Here is a 25564-nt window from a genome sequence, read left to right on the forward strand (position 1 = left end):
ATGTCTAAACAGACATCAGTTCTGTACATTGCTCTGCTTAGAAGAGATTTACCATGTTCTGCACTTATAGTTTGTCCTTTCTTTGTTGTGCCTATTCCGGATTAGATTGTAAACTTTTCAAGGTAAAGGACCTATTATTTTGCTACACTTTACAACTGTATAGGCTAGCAGCACCGTGTAGTTGTACTTCTCCTGGGCTTTATACTTAGAAACATTATTTTGTGTAGAAATTAGCCTTAGATAGTTATTGTGTCTCTACTCCCACTGTGGACATCTCTTCCAGACTTAAACTGGTGGTTACAGATTTCAGCCAAGTTTTGGATTAATTTCTGAATTTCTGTTTCTGTAGATTTCTAAGTGTGACCAGTTCTCCAGTTGTAGCAGCTTGGATGCTGGGGAATTTTTAAACACTTTCTTCTTCTCTGTTAAAAACTTTGTATTGTCTTAGTCTTCACTTCAAAATATTATCATGCAACTGTCTAAAATACTTTTTATGATTTTGAAATCTTTCAAGGATTTCAGATGGAAATATTTGACAGACATCTGCTACATTTTATTTCCACAGGATAAATCAATTAATTAAGCCTAAAGATCTAAGAATAGAACAGCAGTAAAATGAGGTGTGAACTATTTGCTTAAGCCTCAGAGCTCCATACGCCTTTCCTAATGAGTCTGTTTGTCATGAAATGAGAAAGAAGAGTTCTTTAGAAGACTAGTAAAAATACTGGGCCAACAGAGGATGTATGGAGTGTTTTAACAGAGTAACTTGAGTGCAGCAGTAAGTCATTAAACTTAGCAAAATAGTGAAGGAAAGGTTTGCTCCAATCCATAGCCTGGAGTGATGTCACCAACTAAACTCACTTCATGACAACAGAAGTTGTCCTAGACTGATGAGAAAGTGTCCTCTGACAGAGGTCAGCATTCCTCTGCCCAAACAGGCTTGTCAAGGAAAAAATATGTTAGCTCGACTTGCTTGGACAAATTATGCAATAGCATGTGGCCATCAGCACTGTGAAACGTTTTGTGGGTTATAAAATGTTTAACTGACCATTCAAATTCTAGAAATATTGCATTCGTAGCAGCAATCAGCTCCTCAGAGAGGAGGCAGCAGAGTGTGAAACCTGAATTCCAGCAACAGAGAGGCTGAAAGAATAATTAAAACTAGAAATAACTTGGAGTTGCTAGAAATTATATTCAAGGTTTGCCATACAGCAATAATATCTATACTTATGTAGACTTGTGTGCATGGACGTGTATGTAATGACAATGTCATAGTTTCCAAACAGAAAGACAGTTGCCAAATCTTGTTCACTAGCTATCATAATTTGCCAGAGTGAACTGGTTTTAAATATTCTCTAAGGACTTCTGGTCATAAATATTTCCAAAAAGCATGCACTTAGCTCATGATAATCAATATCACAAAACAACACTACATCTAAATTAGCAAAGTAGAGAACTCTTACTTATTGACTAACCCCTAATGTTTCTTCTGTCTAGTGCTCCAGGTCTGCAGCTTATATGGTAATAGTATTTCTGTTTTCAGGAAGTGTGCATCCTGATATTGTATTTTTATATAGAAGAATAAATACTCTATAGCATATTTTCTTATTGAGGAAACTCTTTTGGCTTGAGGAAAAAAGTATCCTCCTATGAATTTCCTTTAACTTTACAGGACACTGCCTTTCTGAGAACCAGTATCTCTCCTGGACATTTCAAAGGACTACACAGAGAACTTACTTTTTTCTCAAGGGACCTAAGATACTGCGTTTGGACTTTTAAGTCAGTTCTAGCATACAGATGTGGACTTCAGGTAGAATGAGCAATGCAAAGAACTTGTTTGGACTTGGCATCTCCTTGTATTTTTGGGGACTAATGGACCTTACTACAACTGTGCTGTCAGGAAGTGCCAGGCCCCTCACTGAAGGGCGAGAAGACAACCTGTCAGACAAGCTGCATCAGCGTATGAAGAGGAGCTGGGTGTGGAACCAGTTCTTTGTTCTGGAGGAGTACACGGGAACTGACCCTCTCTACGTTGGGAAGGTAAGACCCGCACCGGGAGGATATCTGGCAGAGTATATGCATCTGTGTGTCTGTGGACTGTGGTGAGACACAGGATGTTTCCCTAAATGCCTCTACCTTCTTTCAGGCAGTGAATTTATCCACATTAATTTCACTTCTGCTCCCAAGAGCTTTTGCCTCATGTCACCTTCATTTGGGAAGAATTTCTGTTTCAAGGGGCTGTCAATATATTTGCCTGTTTCAAAGAGATCTGCTGCATCAATCATCATCTGTAGTTTGAGGTAGTGTTGGAAAATCTGCAGAGATCTTTCCAGGGACTCTACAATGTCAAGGCAAAGCAAGGTTATATTGACATATATGGATTAGGAAAGAAAGGAAGAGTTTGTGATCATGCTTCTATCCATGATCAAGTCAGCTGGAAGCTGAAATTCACAATCAAATTAAATAACCAGTTTCTCTTGAAAACTGACATTTCAATTTTTGCTTTCTGCAAATCTCTAGGGTCAGAGTATCTTCTGGCTTATCACATCTTGACTTCAGATTAATTCTGTGGACTACAGAGAAGTTGCTACAGATCTGGAAGAGTAGAGGGACAGCTCATTAAATCCAATCATGAAGGGTCCTATTTTTTGGTCCCTTATACCCCAAGAACCTACACATCAGTACAAATAAGTGTAAAATGTACTCCTGAGCTCATCCTCTTTAGCTGGTAATATTTTGCATTTACTTTTCTGCAGCTCCTTGGTTAACAAGCTGATGGAAGTCAGATCAGTGATATCTGCCATCATAATTTGCCTCACTATAACCATTCTTTTTCTTTATTTTCTGACTGTTTTTAGAGACCTTGAATTGTTTAAAGTATTGACTCTGTTATTCAAAGGTTTATGGTCAGCGTTAGGTTTGCTTCTATTCTACACCAAGGTGACAAATTTGATATTGGGGATGGGGAGAGTTAGTGTGCTTAAGTGTTTGAACAATACAATTAAGTTTTTTACACATCTAGAATATCAGATACTGCTATGATGAGTGGATACTAAATATAGGTATATATGAAAAATAAAACCTAAGAAAGGATGTCAGAAAAAATCCTTCAGATTTCATCGCTTATTTTTTACATGATATAAGTTCCTTTTTTTCCCAAGCTATCCATGCTCAAGGGGGGGAACAATTACGTATCCAGAGGCCCAGTTTGGTCTCTTATTTGTCATTCTTCAATACCATAGAGCTAAGCTGTGCTCTAAAGTCATACCAGTATAAATCAAAATGAATCCATGGGCTTCAAAAGACCTCGTCCTGATTTATCCCTGCGTGATTGACAGTGAGATGTGCTCTCCTTCCTCCCACAGCAATGGCATTACTAGTGATTGCCACCAAATGAGACCTCATTAGTCTTCATTCATCTGTGCACCTAGCTTTTCAGCTCTTGATATCTCTTTTGATTAAAGAAATTAATATTTGTTTTCATGCAATTTCCAGCTTTGGAACAAGGGCCAGGCTTATTATTTCACGTACTCAGTTAATCTAAAATGACTTCAGGCTTCCACTGTGAGCCAAATTTTAGCTAAAACAAATACTGGGAGAAACCGGCTCATCTTTGTTTTACACTCGACGGTGTCATTAGGAGCACAAACACTCGGCGCAGTCGGCAGCACTCTTGAGCTCGCCGCCACTCAGCTCTGCCGAAGGGAGGGAGGCAGAGACAGCTCTTCATGGTCTGTGCCCGCCACACAAAAGCCCAAGCTGTCGTCAGCGAGCTCTCTGCAGGGCTGCCTTCGCCACGGCTGTGTTAGTACAGGGGTGTGCTAGGGCCAATTAGCTCCCACGGTTAACAGGGCCAATTAGTCCCACGCACTGCTGAGCTGACACGGCTGGATCGCTCTGAAGGCCTCCTAACTCAGCACTGCTCCGTGCAGTCCCGGCTCCAGGGAACTCTGCTGCCAAAAGGGGCCTCGGGGGGTCACACGTTTCATCTTCTCCCATCCCCGAACTAGGCGCACAGCAGCCAGCCGAGCAGTGGGATGAATGCCGGGGGGACTGCTGTGAGGCAAAGGCTTCCCCTCGCCTCGTACAGCCGGAGGCACAGGCACTCAGAAGCAGCAGCAGCCTCCCACAAAAAAAAAAAAAAAAAAAAAAAAAAAAAAAAAAAAAGTCGCCTGCCTGCCTTCGTGCTGCCTGTGTCTTAGGGATTCTTAGGAAGGAGTCAGCAGGGAATAGACTGTGGGCTGAATTAATTGTTCTGGCAGGCCAGAACTTTTTCAGCCCAAATCACCCCGGGCTGACTCAAAAATAGCTCCGTAAAAGCTTGCGTGGAGTGGGGCAGAGGTGCAACAGGGCTCCCAGTCTGCTGCTGGCTGCTCGCACCAGCCCTCCAAAACAGCCCTGAGTCCCACACCAGGCCAGGCAGGGTCTCTTCTAACTGATACCACCCATGACACCCTGAAACATCCTGATAGCCAGGCCTTGCTTTTATCCATATGCTCTCTCCAAGCCCTTAACAGGAGAAAGAATGCACAGCATAGATCCAGTTGTACAGCTGTTTCTGGCTGGCTATGCATGACTGGAGCAACCAAAAAAGCACCTTGACTTGAACCATAGGTCCAGGCTTGCCAAATATGATTTCCAAGGCTGCTATGACTCTATAAACTTTCCTATGTAACTGTAAGGCAAGGTGCAAAATATCTTCTAGACAGAGAAATGAAAAGAAACTTCCTGAGGTGAAGTTAGTACATTCTTTGCTTTCCTCCAGTGTTCATGATAGTGATTTAAAGCACTTCAGCTTCAGAGGGTTCCTGGTCCTGTCACAGATAAATGCAAGGCTTCAGTTTTCCTACAGGTAGCCATTATTGGCTAATAGGATGAACTAGGGAAACCAAAGCCCCTTCATTTGCGACAGCAGGTATTTTCCACATTCATCCATCAGTCTAAACTGTGTCAGTAATTGAACTGGGGACAGACTTCACCATTTTGCCATTTTAGAGGTTCCCCAACCCTGTTTCAAAGGAAAGAAGTATTTGAAACACTGTGGCTGAATGAGCAAGTAAAATCATCCTTTCCACAGACTATCAATGCAGATCAACCAAACTCACTCACACATTCTCTCAAAAATCCCCTGCAGGTCCTACCTCCCTGGAGGCAGAGAAGGGAGAGCAAATCACAGACCAATTAGCAGAGCTGTGCAAGATCTCCCATGAGCTGCTCACTGCAGCACCAATCTCTTCCACATGCCCTTTGCCAGGAAATATGTCATTCTGATGCTGATGTAGCCTCCTTAATTTTTTGTACTATTCTCATCAAAAGAAGCAACCCAGCTTGACAGTTAAAAATTTCTCAGGAGTAATTGGCTTTATTCCTCCAATACTTATTCCTTAACATGGAGGAAAAAGGAAAAATGAATTCCTCCTACTCTGTGTCAGCCACATGGCAGCACAAATTATTGCACCACCCATAAAACAGAGCCGACTTAAAACTAGATTACCTTTCCAACACAGTGACTTCTACATACACTCCAAACTACAGCATCCTGACATTAGGTTTGGTGTGAGCTTCAGTCCCTTCAGACACCAAATTCTTTCAGATTTATTGCAGTCTGGCAGTATTATGTTTTATGCTCATTTTTTGATTGTCTAAATAGAGCAGGTTATACAAGAAGCTGCAAAAGTGCTGTTAGCATTCCTTACTGACTAGCATTGGTTGAGGCCCAATGTTTTTAACAAATCACAGTAAGACAGAGATCCTCTTGTCCTCCCAAATGCTTAACAGTGTGCCATGTTCATTCCTTGTTTGGTCCCTTCACAACTGCATTCATTCCAAATACGGCTTTGGACAGAAAGTGTAATTTAACCCATAAGTTTGATTCAGTAGCTTCTTCTAAGTCTTTTGAACATTCCTGAACACCTACTGCTATTTTAAAAAATGCTTCCTTCTTACTCTTTTTCTTCTTCTTTTTCTTCTTCTTCTTCTTCTTTTCTTCTTTTTCTTTTCCTGTTCATTTTCTCTTCTCCTTTTTCCTTTTTCTTTTTCATTTTGTCCTTTTTAAATTTCTTTTTCATTTTTCTTTTCTGTTTCATTTTTCTTTGCCTTTGCCTTTTCTTTGACTTTGACTTTGAATTTGACTTCTTTCCTTTTCCTTTTTTCTTTTTCCTTATTTAATGAGGACTTGTTGATGTTCCAAAACACATTTTCTTCCATCAAGCCCAGCTCTAATTCCCCAATCGGGACTAACATCTGTATCCATCTCAGCATCTGCATTCTTTCACTGGTGCACTGGTGCACTAAAACAAATGCCCAAAATGTAGCTTAGTGATTCTGAATCAATTTGAAAAGTTATAGTAATATCCTCCTTCTGGAAGCATCCTGTTTACTACCTCCTACAGTAATAATGTCTGAGTTATGGGTGTTTAGGGTAAATAATGACAACCACTGTCTTTTTTAAATTAATCACAAGATGGTGTTTCCTGAAGATATGCCAGTTTGCAGCCCTGAAGCCTGCATGTGAATTAATACATGTGGCATTCATCTAAATTTAACAATTCACCACTGCCAAATTTTTCTGGGCTTGTTCTTCCACCATTTAGCTAATGCATCACCTGAGAGCTGCCAGCATTCATCCAAAGGATTGATGGCTCTCAGATGCAGTAGCCACTGCAGGGACCACTGCCTTAGCAAAGAATTGAAATATCAGTGACCTGACAGGACCATCATCACAACCAGCACCTTCCACGCTCGCAGCCACATCTTGGTGCTGCTGCCCTTAACGCTCGATGTCCCAGCAGTCAGTACGGGTCGATGGGCCACCTACATACAGACCTGTCTGCAGAGTGGGACAGGCTATAGAAAACCATGAGATCCCATCTCAGCTGAAATCAGTCTCCTAAAATCAGTAGTGGGTCCAAGTTGTGTAGGTCATGTGACCTACCTGAGAGGCAAGTAAGGAAGGCAACCATTAGACAATGAGCATCTTCTGACCAGACCCTTCACTGGGGGAAAAGGTCTTGCATCTCTCCAGTCAGTAGGACCATGTGCCCTAAAGCAGCTGAGGAGCTGCTCCTCTGGCATTAGAAATGCCAGATAAGCCATTATGTCCACATCCCTATTAAACTTTTTCCTACGTGATAAGTTATTGTAACTTTTTTGTGTGTGTTTTAAACAGCTCAGAGATGTGATATCTTCTTTCTTTCTTGAGAGAATAGCCTGTAATCAAATGTACAAAGGTTGACTTCTGCTTTTCAACACAAATTATTCATTTCTGTTTGGATTCTTTCTTCAAATCCTACCAATCCTGTGTTCATATATTCAGTATATTATTCTAGAATTTTTCTCTCCAGTACAAATATTTACCTATGTTTGGTACCATCCTTCAAAATTACTTCCATATGTCCTTTGAGCTCACTAAAGCATTAAACACATACTTAATTCTGACCATATTTCTGAGATAATTTACTCATATCTGCATTTAAAAATGTGCTTAACTGAATCCAGCCCACTTTGACCACTTTTTTTTTATTATTTATCCTTTATTCATCTCCCAAAGTGATAATCACACTGGAAAACAGTATTCATATCCGAACCATTTTGATTATTACACCTCAAGTCTATTGCCTTCCTGTCTTTTGGGGCTGAACCAATAGCATCTCCTGCCATTGGTCTTTATGCTTGGTTCCTCAAAAGCGTGGAAGTATGAGCATACCATTGCAGATTTTCATGGTATGAGTGAAATCCAGTGATTTGTTTGTCTTTTGATAGTCATTCCAGTATTTCATGGGAAACAGGTGCTTAATAGAACATAGTCCCCAGAGTGATTTGTTTCCCTGTTTTAGATTATTATTAGCACTGCATTTACTTTTGCTTTGTTCTGTTGCACTCATTGCTATCTGTGGCTGCTCAGAACTAATTAACAGTCATGCAATAAATCTGTTTGATAATTTTCTAGAAAATCTGGGATATGTCTCATCTCTGCAGCCTGCAATGGACACAATCAAATGTTTCTTGCTGCTTACCTTACCTACTGTTTCACAGTGATTCTTTCCTGAAGATGTAATTTTACTGCTAAAATTTACATGAAAATAAAATTAAAATATTTCTGAATCATAACAGTTACTGAGTAGCTCTCCCATCTTGCTTTCCACTTGATCCCAAACAGATTTGCCTTATTTGCCCCTATATTATGCTACCCCTATAATATCTGATTCCTGTTAAGCCATGTGAGCAAGCCCAGTCTGTGGCTTTGCTGACCTCGCTTTATCCCAAGCCTACTCAGTGACCATTGCAACCAGGCAAAAGACAATTATTGTGTTGAATGAGATTCCAAACAGACACAGAGACTATTCCTGTTTGGGTGCCTCTGACTTTTCTTCTGGCACAGGTGTGGGTGCAGAAATAGGAAGACGAGAGAGGGGTTTTAATTGCGACTCTGTGATACAAACTTTACTGAGTATTTGTCTCTTTCAGCAAAGCATGTTCATTAAAACCAGCTTGTGAGTCCCAACAGTGAGACCAACATGCTCAGGATGATCATGTGCTTAGTGTTTCTCAGCAGCTGCTTACCCAGCTCATGGTCTAATTGAATCCTGTTCCTTTCTGCAGCTCCACTCTGACATGGACAGGGGAGATGGTTCGATCAAATACATCCTCTCAGGAGAGGGAGCTGGCATTGTGTTTACAATTGATGATACAACAGGGGATATTCATGCCATTCAGCGACTGGACCGGGAAGAAAGGTCACAGTACACCCTCAGAGCACAGGCTCTGGACAGGCGAACAGGAAGGCCAATGGAACCGGAGTCAGAGTTTATCATCAAAATACAAGACATCAATGACAATGAACCCAAGTTCCTGGATGGACCTTATGTAGCCTCTGTTCCAGAAATGTCACCTGTGGGTAAGGCAGACTTTGTGGAGTCTCTTTCCCTTATAAGCAAATTGGAGATGGTCACCAAAACACAAATTCCCTGACTCCTAGAACTCAGCTTTTGCTTGTGTAGGAGCTGTAGGACAGAAGAGCTTACCCTGGGTTGCCTGGCTGTTGTAGAAGAGGGAGAGCAGGCTTTACAACAGCACCAGCTGGGGCCCTCCCAAAGAAAACATGCCAAAGGAAGCCCAAGAGCTGAAAAAAGATCAAACGTGCTATGCTCAGATAACTCACAGTAAAATAATACCCCTTCTCCCCTGCCATCAGATGGCAGCAATAGAAATGACCAGTAGACAGCCATTACCATCCAGAAAATAACATCATTTTAGCAAGCTGTTCTAGTTCATACTGAGAGCTCAAATACTGTCCAGGAGCCCTTGAAAACATGAGGATATGAAAACAATCCTCACCTCCTTCTAATCCATGTAACCCTGCACTAAACAAAGTTCACTGAATCCTGAGATTCTAGTACTATTTGCCCTCCACTTTTAGAGAATGAGGTCATATTGAAGACAGTCCTGTTATCACAAGGCAAACAGCAGCCTTCCTATCTACACAAATTAGGAGAAACCATTTCCATATAAGAAATCAAATAATCACACAAAACTCTGTTTTTCTGGATTTTTTCTTTTTCTTGAGTTGCTTTTTGGCTTTTGGTTATTGCTTTTTGGCTCTGTGACATAACTGCAGAGATAATAACATATAAATCTCATGTCCTGAAGTTACAGATATGCTTCAACTTCTCATTCTTCAATATTATGTTGACATAAAGGTAGAAAGAAGCATCAAATACAATAGCTACAGTCAGAAATAATGTTTCTTAATGGTAATGGCTGACTTGAATTCAGGTTTATTTTCTAGTCCTTATCTAGTAATACTTGATTTGTTTCTAACACAAAACATTATGTAGAAGGCTAGATACATTCATGAAGGCATTGTCTGACATTTTAAGGAGTCAAAACTCACATATATTTCAGTCGTGCTTCACCTTCTCCTTGTTCTTGATAAATTACATCACCTGCAAGCCATTACTAGCTTCAGAGGAAGCAGACCTTGAAAACCAATTGAAGAAAGAAAAATACATGCCTCTGTGTGGGTTCCAAAAAGCACTTCAGCAGTGTATAATCTCTGGGTCATGCAATGTAAACCGCAATCCCACAGCAAGATTATCTGAGAGATACCTCCCTTCATGCTCACCATTTGTGTACAATTTCCATCTCTTAGTCAATATACAGCATCTAGGGGCCTGCGACAACAGTTTGTGATTTATGTCAGCATAGAGATGAAACTTATTTGAGCTGCCTTTAAATAACATTTAAAATCAAGAAAAGGGGCAAAGAAGCAAGCAGTATATAACTACCATCTCTCTGCAAACCATAACAAAGTACTGTTAGATCAGCAATTCTGTAACTGTGGTCCATAGAGTACTTGCTCTTTTATATCTTCTTATAGACACATGATGAATTAAAGCCAATTAATTTCTTTAGTGCTAACGAGGTACAAGTATGAGCAATAAGTACAAGGACTATGAGCATCAAATGAAGAAATTCAGTGTGGGATAGCTCCTGTTAGGCATTTCAATTTACTTTGACCTGTGTACTCTTTTTCCCACAAGGTCTTATCTTGATGGTTTTTTTGTCAGGCACCTCTGTTATCCAGGTGACAGCGACAGATGCTGATGACCCAACCTATGGGAACAGCGCAAGAGTAGTATACAGTATTCTCCAAGGACAGCCATATTTCTCTGTGGACTCTCGGACAGGTATGTTATTCCATCAGGGAATGAGTCAGTGTGAAAACCAAAAGAAAAAGTTGCAAGCAGAAAGCAAGGACAGCGCATCATGACTGTGGACAGAGAAATAAATTTCTATGGCTTAGAGCCAAGATAGAGCGGCACTGTGTGAGGGCTAAAGCAAGGCTATGGTAGTGAGTTCCTGAAGAAGAATGTGCTTTTTGCAGTGATATATTCCTCTGAATGACCATATTCTGCAGCTGGGGATCTGAGTGGGTTTGGTACTGTAAATACTCTTGCTACCTTCTATCATTGTGAAATGTCTTCAACAGATCTAGTTGATAACAAGGCTTAGTGGAAAAAAATCTATGAGCCAACCAGGACTGGAAAGTGCAAGCTAAAGGATGATGTTCTTAAGAGTAGTTTTACTTAAGGGTGTTCTTGTTAATAACCTTAAATTTATCTGTAGGACAATCTCTGTTTTGCTTGCTTTCTCTCTCTCTTTTCTGTATATGTCCAAGGTTTATATTCAAAAGAGGAATCTGACAGATTTTGACAGTTTCTAAAGGGCATCTGTAGTGCTAAGGTCAGAAACTCATGAGATGATAGTTGCTGCTGAGCCCTAGGGAACAACATAGAAAAACACTGCATAATCTACTTCTGAAAGTTAGCAGTTTACAGAGTAGATGCTCTAGCCAAAGACAAACTTGTATGTGATATGCTATTTCCTCAGCTTTATTTATATTTACAATATAAATATACCAGCAATGTTGCTTTTGTAAGCAGGTTATCAACCACAGAGTGCAACTTAGAAGATAGGCCCTTAAGTCCAAAATCATGTACATTATTGGTATTTAAGCCAGAAAATGTCTCTTTCTCCACTTACTAGTTTCCAATCACTTAGACCTGCATCTCTGGACAGGATCAGAGATGGCTGAGCCTTTAGCTGCCTCAGTGGGCAACAGGAATCCCATTTAGGCTAATCACTGTTCTGAGCCAGAAATCATTTCCCCATCACAAGCACAGGGCTCTAATTGGCCTGGCCTGTGCAAAACCATCTGAGGAATTTAGTAACCCACAAAATACAATTGCAGCTCTGACATTCTTCTAAAACAGAGCTAGAGCATAAACCATCAACAGCTCCTTTACATTGATAGATAATAATTAAAACACCCAGTAGTGGACAATTCATTTCAGTATACTCCTCTTCTAGAAGCATTTGGGGTCCTTACCCCAAATGTTTACCTCCTAACACAACTTCTTGGTTCCAGAAGTATGCTCCTGTTTGTATTCTGGCCTCACAGGTGCTGAACAAATGTCTATGTGAAAGCACAGCTTCAAAGGAAAGCTGAGAGCCTCCTCCTACCTTTTTCCAGAATACTTTTACAGCCTGACCACAAACATATTCCCTTAGAAGATAAAGTAGATTTAAATCCCTTCGGGCAGATAGGCAAAGGCCCCTGAGTCTCCCACTTCCCAAGAAATCATCTGGCTGTTATAGAAAAGAAAGGACAACACTTCTGCTCTTTACTACTTGTTTTAGGAGCACAAACCTCACTCAGTTTAGTGAAAGAAATGGTGCCAGCACATTTATTTTGGAAGATCCAAGGGTCTGAAACTTTCCTATAGCCTTTCTCAAAGCCCTAAGGAATGTTTTAATGTTCACCATCATTCTTAGCATTTCTTTGCTGACTGGTTGTGTGCAGCAGCGTCAGATGTTCCCTCCTCTGCAGTGCTGCTCCTCTGGGTCCCTGATCTGGCTTGAGTCCTGGTGTCCTGGACTGGCCCTTCTCTAGGGACCAGAGGCCCCAAAGACAGGCATGGCAGAGCCTGAGTTTGAGGCCCTGATGCCTTTTTTTAGGTCAAGCCTGTTCTGTATTAATGACAAGGCAAGAGTGGAAATTCCCTGCAAAGTGTTCATATATGGAGAAAATACTTCCCAAAATGCTAAGCATTTTCATATCCTATTTATATCCATGGGATTTGAGGAGCTACAGCACTTCACAGGAATCAATGAGCTTTGCAGGATGGGACTCTGACGGACTCCATGCAGCAAGATTAAAATAGCGCACTGCAAGTTGTTCAGTACTGGTCACTATTTCTTCCCTTCTGCACACAGTGATAATTGCCAACGCAATATCTTTTTATTGCTTTTTTATTAAACCCATACGTTGTCTTTCTGCTAAAAATAAAGACTAAATGCAGATCACTCAAGTTAATAGTGTCCTGATGTGCAAGTTCTGCGTGTTGAGCCGTGTGACTGGCATGGTGCCTGTGGTTGCCACATATTTTCCCCCACCCAGGAGGGCATCCCAAATGTAGCAAGCAAGGGCCTTTGGTGCCCTGGGGAGTGTCCCCTGGCAGCTCATCCCCGGGCTGCACCAGCGGCCACTGCATCTCCCCTGCCTGGGGACTGTGGGGCAGTCACGCCGGAGGTGCTGGAGGCGTGAGGGATGGGTGGAGCTGGGAGGACCGGAGGGCGGACAGCGCTGAGACGAGCAGCTATATGGGGAGCGGCAGGAGCGCCCGGGAGCGCGGCAGTCCCGCGGCACCGGCAGCGCTGCCCGGGCCGGCTCCTCGCAGCCTTCGTAAGAGAAGTGTTGCTGCCACCTCATGTCCTCTTGCAGTAGTGTTACCCCGAAGGAAAGGGACGCTCTGCGGTGTGGCGGTAGCAGGGTGACCCCTTCGGAGCGGGCACAGCCGGCCCGAGGCAGCGCCGTCTCCCCACGTTCTGCTCTCGTAGCCCCAGCCTGGGTCCCGACAGACACAAGCAAAGCCCGCGGGCTCATGTCAGGTGGCTTCCAGGACCGCGTGTCCAGGGACACTCTGGAAAACTCGTCTTGATGTGTCTTTGAACTGAGCGTATCACTTCCTGCTTTTATGGGGAGATAGTGAGCCCGAACAGAGCCTTAATTTGACGTAGCACAGTATTACCAAAAGCTTTTCCTGGGAAGGCAACATTTAAATTTTGAACAGACAGCCTGCCCCAGAGCTGATGCGTTTTAACTGGGCTTCTTTAAAATTCACACCTTCTGTTAACCTAGATTCCACTTGGGTGAGTTTTACTCTGCCAGAAAAGCTGGAACTGAATGCAGAGCCTGGTCTCATTCTTGACACAGGGACTGCGATGCAGGAGCAAGGGCCCTCCACATTCTTTGTGTACTCTTTAACTGCCATTTTCTTTTGTTTCCCAAACCCCTTTCTACCTCAAATCTCAGGCTTAATTAGAACAGCTCTAATGAACATGGACCGAGAAGCAAAAGAATATTATGAAGTGATTATCCAGGCCAAGGATATGGGTGGACAGCTGGGAGGATTAGCTGGAACAACCACAGTCAACATCACCCTCTCTGATGTCAATGATAATCCACCCAGATTTCCACAGAGTGAGTATCCACTGTGCCAGAACGGGCAAAAACCAGTAGATGACTTATATGTCTGCTGTTTGCTCTTGTGACAGCCATTTTCAAACTCAGGATAGTGACAATTAGAGATGGGTGGAATTTCAGATCAATACAAAACTCTCCTTCAGAAAAATGTCAAAGTGAATCATTCACCACCTTGTCTTTCAGAAAAGGTTTCTGACCTCCAAGATTATCAAAAACAACACTTTTTTTTTAAAGGGTGGGGAATTGGTTTACAGAAAAAGGCAGGAAAGAGGACTTTTGTGTTCAGACTGATAATGGCCATTGCCTTTGGCTACTAATTGCTGCCCTGATTGTCTTGTCATCCTATCTCCAGAAGGATGTCTGTCAAATCAGGGACATATGGCAGTGCTGAAAGTTGAAAGATAATTCATTCAACACTCCAGCCAGGCCACAGCAGGGGAGCATCTTGTAGCTGTGTTGCCAGTGTGGAGTGGGTTGTCATACAGGCTGCTCTTCAGGAAAGGTTCATCTAAAACTTGGCAGTATACAATTAAACCTTAAGATATGTAACAACCACAGTTAATGGAATGCAAAAATAGGCAACTCCCCTCTTATCAGAAACACTACTTTGTATTTACAAAAGGGAATTTCAAAACAAGATTTGCAATATTTTGCTCTTTGTTTTTAAGATTTTATCACATTTATTTACATAATTCTATATTATTGTTAAAAATTTGAAAGAAACTTTTCAGTTTTGATTGAACTAAATCTTTCAAGGGATATAATTTGTGGTTTTTTGAAGTTGATTCTTTTAGTGGTGTTAATCAATCTCAAGCCTTTTGGGTTTGCCATTTTTTTCATCTTGCTGAGAAATGAAAACTCCTGCAGTTATTTTTTGTTTTTGTTCTCCTTCACCATCTGTTTCTGTATGTTGCACTGATAAATCAAAGCATTCCACTAAGATCAGCAAGAAGTCTCAACTTCCACATTTTTTCTTCTGTCAGAGCAACTTGTTGAGTATACCATTGTCAACTGTGTTTTGAAAGTGGCATGAATTGTAGTTGATATCAAACTCTTGATTAAGAAAAATGAGAAGAGATCCAACCCCATTCTTTGTGTTAATCTGCCTTGTAAAGCTCAATAGTTGGTGGAGTCAGCAGAGAGAGTACATCAAGGAAGGTTTGAAAAAAAAGTCTGATGGCAGAAGAGTATTTTAGATACAACTTTTTTTTCAAAATACACTTTTAAAATAGCAAATCATGCTTTCCCCAGGCTTGCTGCTAAGCAAATTAGCAAGGCAGCAAATGCGCTCAAGACAGTATTTGTAGGGAGAGGCAATATATTTTAATAGAGTAACTGGTAAATTTGGAAGACACAGGCAAGCTCCTGAGCTTTGTTCAATCTCAAAAGAAGTTTGTAGGGACTTCAGAAAGGATTTATGCTGTTCAAAACTTGTGTTTATTCCTGCTGTACAAGCTGATCTAATAAAAGATACCTGTCCTATTAAATTGGTTTCATATCCTGCTTTCTATCATGGCTGCAACAGCACTGGTGTTAATTGCCCTATTTTTCTAGTTGAAGTTCCTATTTTCATGTGTTTTGCAGTTTTGAAAAGAACCCATTTAACAAACCTGTTGATATAACAAACACATAAATAAAACTTTCCCGGGAAATTCAGCTCTTGAAAGGCAATCACACTGCTGTTGCAGCTTTGGGTAAGGTACTAGAGACTCCCTGCAGGCCATGCAGTGTTGTGGGCTGCCCTGATCCAATCTTTGCATCGCTGTGAAGATTTTGGTTCCCTCTCACAGCCTGTTTTTTTCTCCTCTCTCCCTCTCTGCTGCTTGTGCCAGAGCATTATCAGATGAGTGTGCTGGAGTCCGCTCCTGTCAGCTCCACTGTGGGCCGTGTGGTTGCTAAAGACCTGGATGAAGGCATAAATGCAGAGATGAAATACAGCCTTGTGGATGGAGATGGCCTGGATGTCTTCGACATTAACACTGATCCTAATTACCAAGTTGGCATCATAACTGTGAGAAAGGTAGAAAAGTTTCCTTTTTATAGTAATTCATATGGCTAACAGTCCTGCTTACATTTTATGCATGGAATATCCCCTTATGTCTTCAGGAACTTGGTTCCCATTACATGACAGTAACCCCTTTCCTGCTATAAACCATAATTTCTTTAACATTTATTGCTAAAATATGAAAGCAGACTGCGTTCCTAGGAGCCACTTTTATAAAGTGGGGACAGCACATTAGCATAAAAATGTCTTTTCCCTCTGAAGGAATGTTCTAATTCACTATTTATCTATTTAAATATTCTCTGTAGCTTAATTATCCTACAATGCAAGAAATTAGATCAATATTTGCATTTGAACTGTACGTATTTTTCACTCTGGTGTTCCACAAACAACAATAAAGCATGCCTTAGAATTATTTATAAACCAATAAAACCCAGGCAGTGTTGTTTTTTTTAATTGCTGCTTGAAGATCCATAAATGCTAATTAGGCTAGAAGAAGCCGACGCTAAAATGGCAGCTGTGAAACTGCTAGTACTCTGTACTGCAGGCTATGCAGGAAGGCATAGAGTATTTTTGCTTAGGCTCCCTGCTATAGGATATTTATTCTACAATCTTACATAAATGTTAGAAGTTCAACTCTGTTTCTAGGTTATGAAATTGTAACCATATTTCTGCCTAAGCATATCTAGTGTACTAATAAGGAAGTATAGTTTCCATTTAAATAGCCTGGGATTAAATTGGGCACTAAAATGCAACAATACATGGGAGAGATTTGACCTTGCAAGCCTCTATGCCCTAGAGCAAAGCATTTAAGCTTGTATTTATGGTCACCTTTCCCCAACTCTTGTTTATGCATAGTAGTCCCTAAAGTTAAGCCTGTTTTCTGGAATGAAATAAATGTTGAATGCAAACTCTAGTGTAATCATTCACTCATTTACTGATTAAAACAAATAATTTCTTTGGAGTAAATATGTCAACAAGCTTGACTTTTGTTATTATGAATAGAGTTTTGCTAGATGACATCAGGTACATACTGCTCAATCCACCTACTGTACATAAATGTTTGTAACATTCAATATATGCCTGTAGCTTTATGTAATGTTGTGATTATCAATAGCCAAATATTGGGAAAGTCATCCTTTGAATCCACTCAAGAAAGAAAAAAAATTAATTCAACTGGTGTGGACAGAAAAGGATGTCAAAATGGGGGGAGAGAGAGAGAGAGAATTTCTAAACCCAGAATGAACTCTTATTTAAAAGAAAACAAAAGTTTCTGTTTAATTTTTCTTGATAAATTTCCCAGATGAAATAACTAAGACTTCTATCATGGGTGTCAGAAAGCCAGAATTTACAGTTACTGATAAGACCACTGCTTGTGGTCTCGTGGCTACTTTACTTAGCCCACTAATCCCACAAAATGTTGAGCACCTCCTGAAGAGCTACAGCTCGTTCCAAGCTCCCTACCTGTAAGACTGATGCTCACCCTATCTCCCTCTTCTCCCTGCATTCCCTTTCGCATTGCCCATGGAAGGCAGAGTGGTGCGTTACCCAGCCAGTACCCAGGCACTCAGGATAGCCCTCCCCTGCCCTCCTCCCCTGATGCCACCTGATCAATTAGTTTCTCACAGCGGGTCTTGCTTAATCCCTCCTTCATGGTGAACCTCTCAGTGCGTGTCTCAGCACTGGGGGAAGGAGGGCAAGGATAAGGAGTTTCCATGGGTTGCCTCTCCTCTTGGGTGTGTTTTGCAGCATGCTCAGTTCACAGGAGAAGGTGAACTTCCCCATGGGACAAGTGTTGGAAAGAGGTTTAAACGCACCTGTGAGAGATAAATCTGATGAGAGGGCCGGTGATATTGAGGCACTGGCACAGGAGACAAACAGGAGGAAAAGCCAACTTTAACAATGAAGGAGTCCAAGGCCAACAGGAGCATCAAAAATGTGATGGTCTAGCACACTTGTTTGATTTTTCTAATTTTTCTAACTTAATTATTCTAGGTGATTATGTGTTTTCATAATGTAGTCAAATTTTATAGCTATTAAGTGTGTCTGTGATTTAACTGCCCTTTTTATAACTTACCTTTTTAGTGTACATGCAATGTTTCTCATGCAGTTTTCTTCCCATGGGAATCCTTTAAATATTATGTCCTCTTTCTTAGTATATGTTTAGGCACCTTTGCATTGCACATTCCTTGACAGATGGACAGTAAGTTTTACTTGTTCCTGTGAATCTATCTTACTGCTATTTTTACAGCACATAAATATGCAACTGGTAGACCATAATGGCTCTGCAGTAATGAGTATTATGTTTGTGGATCTCAACAAATCCTCGCTGACAAGCGCTATGCCTACAGTAGTCACTGATGTACCAGGTGGAACTGAGGGCAGCAGGAGCAAGTTTCAGATCATCTGTTTGCACCTGCTACCACAGATTGCGCAGTTCATACTGTATCACTCACTGTACAGCATCTCCAGCAAGACTGGATTGTCATGTCCCCAGAACAAAAATCCAGCTCCCATTCCGGTCTTCGTTCCTCACTCCCACATACTAAATGTTGAATGATTTTCAGTTTTATAATTTCAAGAACCTCAGGCATTTGTGATGGGAACAGTTCCAGGTGTGGAGAAAAACATACAGCAACTGACAGGATTTTATTATATGGACCTTACAGTTATTATATGGACTTTACTGTTATTATGTGGTTTCATTGTATCACACTACACAGTGCACAGCCTGGGCATGCCCAGGCTTGCCATGAGTTTGTCTGCTCCCTGCTTCCCCCACTCCTCCCCCTTTTGCCCGTGTCCCTATCCTGGTTTATCGCCCCACTTGTCTGTCTCATGCTCCGCCCTATGTTCTGGCCCTTTCCCCTCCTGAGCTGATAAAAGACCGCGTGCACGCATGAATAAAGGATTCTACTTGCACCCTCCCTTGTGTCCCGGACCCGTGCTGTGCCACGGTCCCATCCCCCCTTCGGACCGCGGCAGGCATTCCTACGCAGAACATTAGAACTGGTACTAATTTTGAAAGCATGAGCTTTTGTATGTCCCTGCAATGTTTCTACAACTCAAGAAGGAAGTTGTTGTGGCAGTAGACAAGTACTGAAGACATGACTGAATTCAGGGGGTGTTCAAGTTTAGGTAGAATATTAGAAAAAGGTTCTTCACCCAGAGGGTGGTTGGGCACTGGAACAGTCTCCCCAGGGAAGTGGTTGTAGCACCAAGCCTGGCAGAGTTCAAGAAGCATTTGGATGATACTCTTGGGCACATGGTGTGTGCAGGGCTAAGGATTGGACTTGATCCTTGCTAATTCCTTCCAACTCAGCATATTCTGTGGTTCTGTGATTCTGTAATCAAAACTCCCCAGATTATACAAGTAAAGGGTTGTGAACATTTAACCACAGTGCAATTGCTTGTAACTTCTGACTGCAACTCGGGAAGTGTGACTGTGTCCTCTATAAGCTGTACTTCATCTGGTGAAAAATTTTTTGTATTTTGGACTGATCCATCCATACCATCATTCTGGTTTGTCAAATTCTTTTAATTATTCTTACCAAGACTGGTAAATTGCACATTAAATGTGGAATTCCCTATTTAGTTCTGAGCAGGTTTTGGAGACACCTTATTTTCTTCAGGTATCTGTGGAAAGAGGAGGGGACAGAGATGAAAAATGTATTTATTGAGCAATTCAGTGTCAGCATTAATTAACTCTATATCCATGTGCAGCAAATACATCGTTTTGTCTAGATAGGACATCTAATTCATGAAACTACTAACAGAGGAAGCTGGCCCCCTTTATCCATTAGAAAGGGGAAAGGGAAAGGGAAAGGGAAAGGGAAAGGGAAAGGGAAAGGGAACTCCTTGTTTCAAATAATACTTGAGTATATAATATTTTATACGAAGTGGAAGAGCTCCTTCAGGAAGACGACAGGGATGCCTTATAATGCTTTGAAATTAAATTGTTTTCTAGACCAGGAGGAGATTCAAATCCTAGCACTCATCATACCTGGACTGTGAACCTGTGTTTAGGATACTTACTGAAAGGAGGTGAAAAACCTAACTTCCAGGAGGGATGAATTACTGATAAAAACTGGAACAGGATCTTGCAAGAGCAGCTGTTCCCTGCTCCCACTGGAGCTCTTTATCACTTGGCAGACAAGGCTCTTTGGAGACAAGACTGCAGTCTCTTCAGGGAAAAAAAGAGTATGCTAATTGGGACCTCCACCTTATTTGTGGACATGTTGTTCCTGACACTGGAGCCATTTTTGAGGAACAGACTCTTCATATCTTTACCTGGTTTTCAGGAACTCCCATACTGTCTGTTTCTGCCTATATTTTCATCACAGTGGCATGAAACAGGCTATGTATATCACAGTGCAGTGGTGGTGTTGCTGCTTTTATTTTCATTTTAGCAAGAATGAAATAATATGTATTTTTAAGTGACCTGCAAGTATTTCTCTCATTTTTTTCAGTTCAGCTGTCAAATTAAATTAAAGAAGTATACAATGCCATTTCTATTACTACGCTTTCTATTCAACACTTTGTGTCCATCTGCAAATATTTATCTTTGTTGCCCTCATGATTGAAAATCATAGAAGATATTTATTTTTTAAAAGCAGCATAAGTTTATATTACAAGTCATATTTTACTTCTGAAAATTAAAACTATATGGCCTAAATCATATGGCTCAGTGTGCCTAATGCTAGATATATTTTTCTCCTCAGCCTTTAAGTTTTGAAAGCAAGAAAAGCTACACCTTGAAAGTAGAGGGTGCCAACCCCCACCTGGAAATGCGGTTCCTGAACCTGGGTCCCTTCCGTGACACCACCACCGTCCACATCAGCGTGGAGGATGTGGATGAACCTCCTGTGTTTGAGCCCAGCATGTACTTTGTGGAAGTGCCTGAGGATGTGGATATTGGAACCACCATACAGATGATTTCTGCCAAGGACCCAGATGTGACCAACAACTCCATCAGGTCTGTCCTCTCTTTATGTGTTCCCCTGTGAGTACTGCCTGGTATGTCTGGTTGGTGAGGCAGTGATGGGGCTGAAACAGCATAGGAGGGACTCTCCCCTTTTAGCCAGTAGCATTTGTCAGTGGATTTAGTCAAACCAGATCTCACACTGAGGGGACTATCAAAGCATTGAAGGAGCTCACCCTTTTCTGTGGTATGGAGAATGTCAGCATCTAGCCTAGCAATGAGCTGATCAGGCATGTCCTGATAGCACACATTAAAAGCAAACCCCAGACTCTCATGCATTTGCTGGCACAAAACCTGGCAGCATCTCTGAGAACTTGCTGCCATACTGGTGGGAAGGTAATCGACTTACTTGTCCTTTCTTCCCCTTCTGTTTCAAAGCTTGCCTTCATCAACAGCTCAAACACACAGCTACTTTTGGAGTAGATTGAATGCATGCTAATAAATATTCACAACTACTAAATTATCTAGTGTCTGGTGAAAGCTGCAGAGCTAGATATTCCCCTAAGAAAAGTAAAGGTGTATTTACAGCCACGGGAGCTTCATTGCTGCAACTCAGCAAGTAACCAAAGGAGCAGATTTGTGTGATCACAGCACTCTTTTCCACAGTGGCTGCCAGCCACTGCCAGCCCCATTTATCAGAGCAGATTGTTCTTCTCTGAGGCCAGCCCACATACTAGTTTTCATTACCTGCAGAAGCTCCTAGTGACTGCACATTGATTATCCCAGCACGTTGGCTGCTTCTCTTATCTGAGAGAAGTTTTGGGTGTTGACCTGCTGTTTGCCTAACCTTGCATCAGTCCAGCTTCTGAGACGTCTGTGTTCAGGAACCGTCCTGGGAAATACAGGAGGAAGTTCAAATATTGAATATTGGGAGTTTTTTAAGAAAGTGAAATCTAAATGAGCAATTCTGTGAGCTAGGAGATCTGAGAAGAAACAAAGCCTATTTTTCTTAATGATATTGCTTTCGATGTTGCTGTTCTAATTATTTTTTTCAAACCTGCCACCTTAATATACCTATTCTTTCTGCCTACATTATAAGGTTATCATACTTCTCATGACATTGTCTCAAATTCCTCAGTAAAACTATTATACTGTCTGCATCACAATTTCATTACCCTAAACTTTTTTCCACTCGCATCCTATTTGGCTGATTACTCTCTAGCATTATCCAAACACTGTAATGCAAACAACTTAGTGCTAATCTGCCAAAAAATAGTGTAAGAATAATTCAGAGGACTATCAGAGGGTAGAATTGTTCATTGTTATTTTTAATGAGGTTTTTCTTAGTTTTCTTCAGAGCTTTCCAGTGACTTGATGAAACTCGAAACAACACTCTACAAAGCACAGAATGCATCACCTAAGATACATTAAAAAAAAAGAAGTTGTAAATATGCACAGACTCTTTTGTAAGTCTGTTCCTTGACAACTTTCTTCCCCTTTTCTCCCCATGTTCCTCCCTTTCCATTTCCTCTTCTTTCCTCATTCCTTCCCTCCTTTTTCCCCCACATCTTTTACTTACAAATGTAAATGAGGTAAAGGAAACAGGGAAAAAAGAATACCATTTCTAGTGCTATCTAAAATGCAGATATAAAGAATTAGTTCTCCTTGCCTCTGCTGTGGTCTCCTCCATGCATGCCAACTCTGTGCAGTATCAGTCTGACAATGTGTTGACCTTGTCTGTATGCCAGGCGCCCACCCAGCCACTCTATCACTCCCCTTCCCAGCTGGACAGGGGAAAGAGTAAGATGGAAAACAACTCATGGATTGGGATAAGGCAGTTTATTAAAGCAGAAGCAAAGCAAAAGCTTGTGCATGCAAAAGCAAAGCAAAAGATAGCAGTGTTTATTCTCTACTTCCCATGAGCAGCGATGGTCGGCCACTCCTGAGCAGCAGGGCTTCAGCACGCGTGATGGTTCCTCAGCAGGTAGCCATCGGAGACAATGAATGCCTGCCTTCCTGCTCCTTGCCTCAACTTTTATATCTGATCTGACGCCATATAGTATGGAATATCATTCTGGTCAGTTTGGGTCAGCTGGCCTGCTTGGGTCCCCTCCCAGGATCTTGCCCTCAACTGAGGAAGGAATGTTACACTGTTGGTGTTGTGCTCAGCAGTAGCTAAAACACCAGTGTGTTATCAACACCCTTCTAGCTGCCAATGCAAAGCACAGCACTGCGAGGGCTACTGTGGGGAAATGAACTCCAGCTCAGTCAGACACAGTATACAATGTTTTTGTCTTGCTCTGCCTTCACCTTGCACAGGGCAAGGCAAGATAAGAAAAACAATAATCCCAGATACATACTTTGTTGCATAAGCTGAATTCCATCTGAAATTAAAACTGTGATCTGGTCATTTTTTCAAGGCCTGAGAAGTCAAGACATATTTCAGAAGGGCTCACTAAAACACAGGAGAACTCTCAAATCCTCATTTTCTCAGCAACCAGTACCTGGCTCCCACATTGTGAAATTCTGGTAGCTGGAAATATTCCATGATTGTTGTTAAATGATTCAGGAAGATTATCTAAATAGTACAGGGGAAACAAGTGTGCAGGAGCAGGTACTAATTACAAGAGAACCTAGGTGGAGAATTCAGAAAAAGACTCCACCTGTGCCTCTTGACACCGATGATTAATTCCACACCACTAATCACAAGGCCCTATTCAATTTCAGATACTTGTTGGCCTTAAACTGTCACAGAGAAATTCTTTTTATAGGCCTCATACAAGAATAATTATTATAGCAAAATACAGGAACACTCGTACTTATTTCAACAATAAATCAAATGCCTGAGAAATCTCTTTATTTAAGAAGAGATGGGAAGGACTGGGAAGGAAAGGGATGCAAACCAGCTATCCCTCCCTCTTTGATTTTTCTGAAAAAGAGTGTAAAAGAATTTGCCAACAACATATGTCAGTAGTATTTTATATCCCAGTTTAGTAAGTCCCTGTATAGTAAGTACCTATATAAAGATCAGGCTGGCATGCTTGTTTCAGTGAAAGCATTCATGCTGAAAGGAGAAAATTCAGAAGAATGATCCCTGTTCATCATCTGTTACTATTAAAGCTTTCAATTCCCATCAACTTTGATGAAACAATCAACAAAAAGGACACTAGGTCTGGGCTCTATTTTAGACTGTGACAATTACCTAGGCACATGCGTGGCTTTTGTCAAAGGATCCCTTACCATGCTAACAGTTATCTAGGAAGACAACTCATACAAACTGCTGTTAAGAGCAAGTTGATGCATATGAAGGGTACTGAGCATTTTACACACCCTGCAAAACCATCCCTATGACTGAGTACAGCAGTGATATCTGTCAATCAGCTGCCTCCCTGCCCAGGTTTTCTGGCCTGCAGGTACCACCACAATCCCCCATTCACCGGTGCGAGAAGCTTGTTCCCAGTATTCAACTGACATAATATCGGGCAGGCAGGTTTAGTAAATATGATGAATCAACCTCGCAGATGGAGCTGTTTTTCTGACTGGATAATATGAAAAAGCCACTCATCATCCCCCTTGTGCTAACACAGCTCAATCAGTAGGATGCTCCAGGATGCAGGTGGAGTTTATTCCCTTGAAAGAGGAGAGAATACAGAAGTACAAGGAAGGGAACAGTTCCTTCTCATCAGCCTAGGTGCTCAGAGAACGAGCTGATGTGCAGTCATTTTCATCCTGTCTGAATCGTGCTTAAGAAATGGGCATAATTATTTTGCTCAGAAAAAGAAATCACACTCCTCACTGGCAGATTTTCTCTGTAAAGCGGAAGTTCCTGTGCTTTGCTTTAGGGCTTCTTCCTCTAAATCTTGTTGTCTTCCATCACCATTCAAATAGTACTCTCCATTAAATGCCATTAGCCACATGAACTCCTAGTTTTTCCAGCATCTTACTATACAAGTCAAAGGAGCACATAACTAAGTTATGGAAGAGTGTGGATCTGCTGTGTATGACGGTATTCCCCTTGCTGGACAGCTTTTTTGGCTGTAACAAACGGTTTTCACAAGGATTGCATAATATTTTTAATATGTGCTCTTACAGATACTCGATTGACAGGAGCAGTGATCCAGGGCGGTTCTTTTATGTCGACATTACATCAGGAGCACTGATGACTGCAAGACCTCTTGACCGGGAGGACATTTCTTGGCACAACATCACTGTGCTGGCCATGGAGCTGAGTAAGGATAATACAGACTGTACATAGATTAAAGAGATACAATAGACAAAGCAGGCTGAGAAACCCGAATTCAGCAGTTCACATATTGTTATGCACTGAGTGGGAAGCCGTATTAACTGAATTACTCCTCTGACATCAACAAGTGAATACTGCATTTTATTTATTTTTTTTATTTATTTTTTATGCTCGTTTTCACAGAGTGATGGGAGGCATAGAGGATGGCAATTAAATGCATAGTCCTTCTTTTTCAAATCGTTAGTGTTCCAGGGATTTATTTAAAAGTCTTCCTGATGTGTTTCTGGCAGAGTCTTATCAATTCAGAAGGGCTAGGCAGCTAAAGCAGACACTGCAAAGGCTGCACAACTG

At 41.4% G+C, this 25564-nt stretch overlaps 1 protein-coding gene across 1 annotated transcript in view; it reads left to right on the forward strand.

Moving 5' to 3' along the window:
- The first annotated feature begins 1672 nt into the window (after window positions 1–1672).
- CDH20 (cadherin 20) overlaps window positions 1673–25564 on the forward strand; it is a 38388-nt gene continuing 14496 nt past the window's right edge. Inside the window, exons 1-7 of the mRNA XM_008922448.2 lie at window positions 1673–2040; window positions 8602–8896; window positions 10569–10688; window positions 13877–14044; window positions 15880–16067; window positions 20771–21024; window positions 25063–25199. Coding sequence (XP_008920696.2) covers window positions 1798–2040; window positions 8602–8896; window positions 10569–10688; window positions 13877–14044; window positions 15880–16067; window positions 20771–21024; window positions 25063–25199 — 1405 coding nt within the window. The 5' untranslated portion in view covers window positions 1673–1797. The remainder of the gene's footprint in view (window positions 2041–8601; window positions 8897–10568; window positions 10689–13876; window positions 14045–15879; window positions 16068–20770; window positions 21025–25062; window positions 25200–25564) is intronic.

The sequence above is a fragment of the Manacus vitellinus genome, unplaced genomic scaffold, assembly GCF_001715985.3.
Source record: "Manacus vitellinus isolate BGI_N305 unplaced genomic scaffold, ASM171598v3 scaffold_33_pilon, whole genome shotgun sequence".
NCBI lineage: Eukaryota > Metazoa > Chordata > Aves > Passeriformes > Pipridae > Manacus > Manacus vitellinus.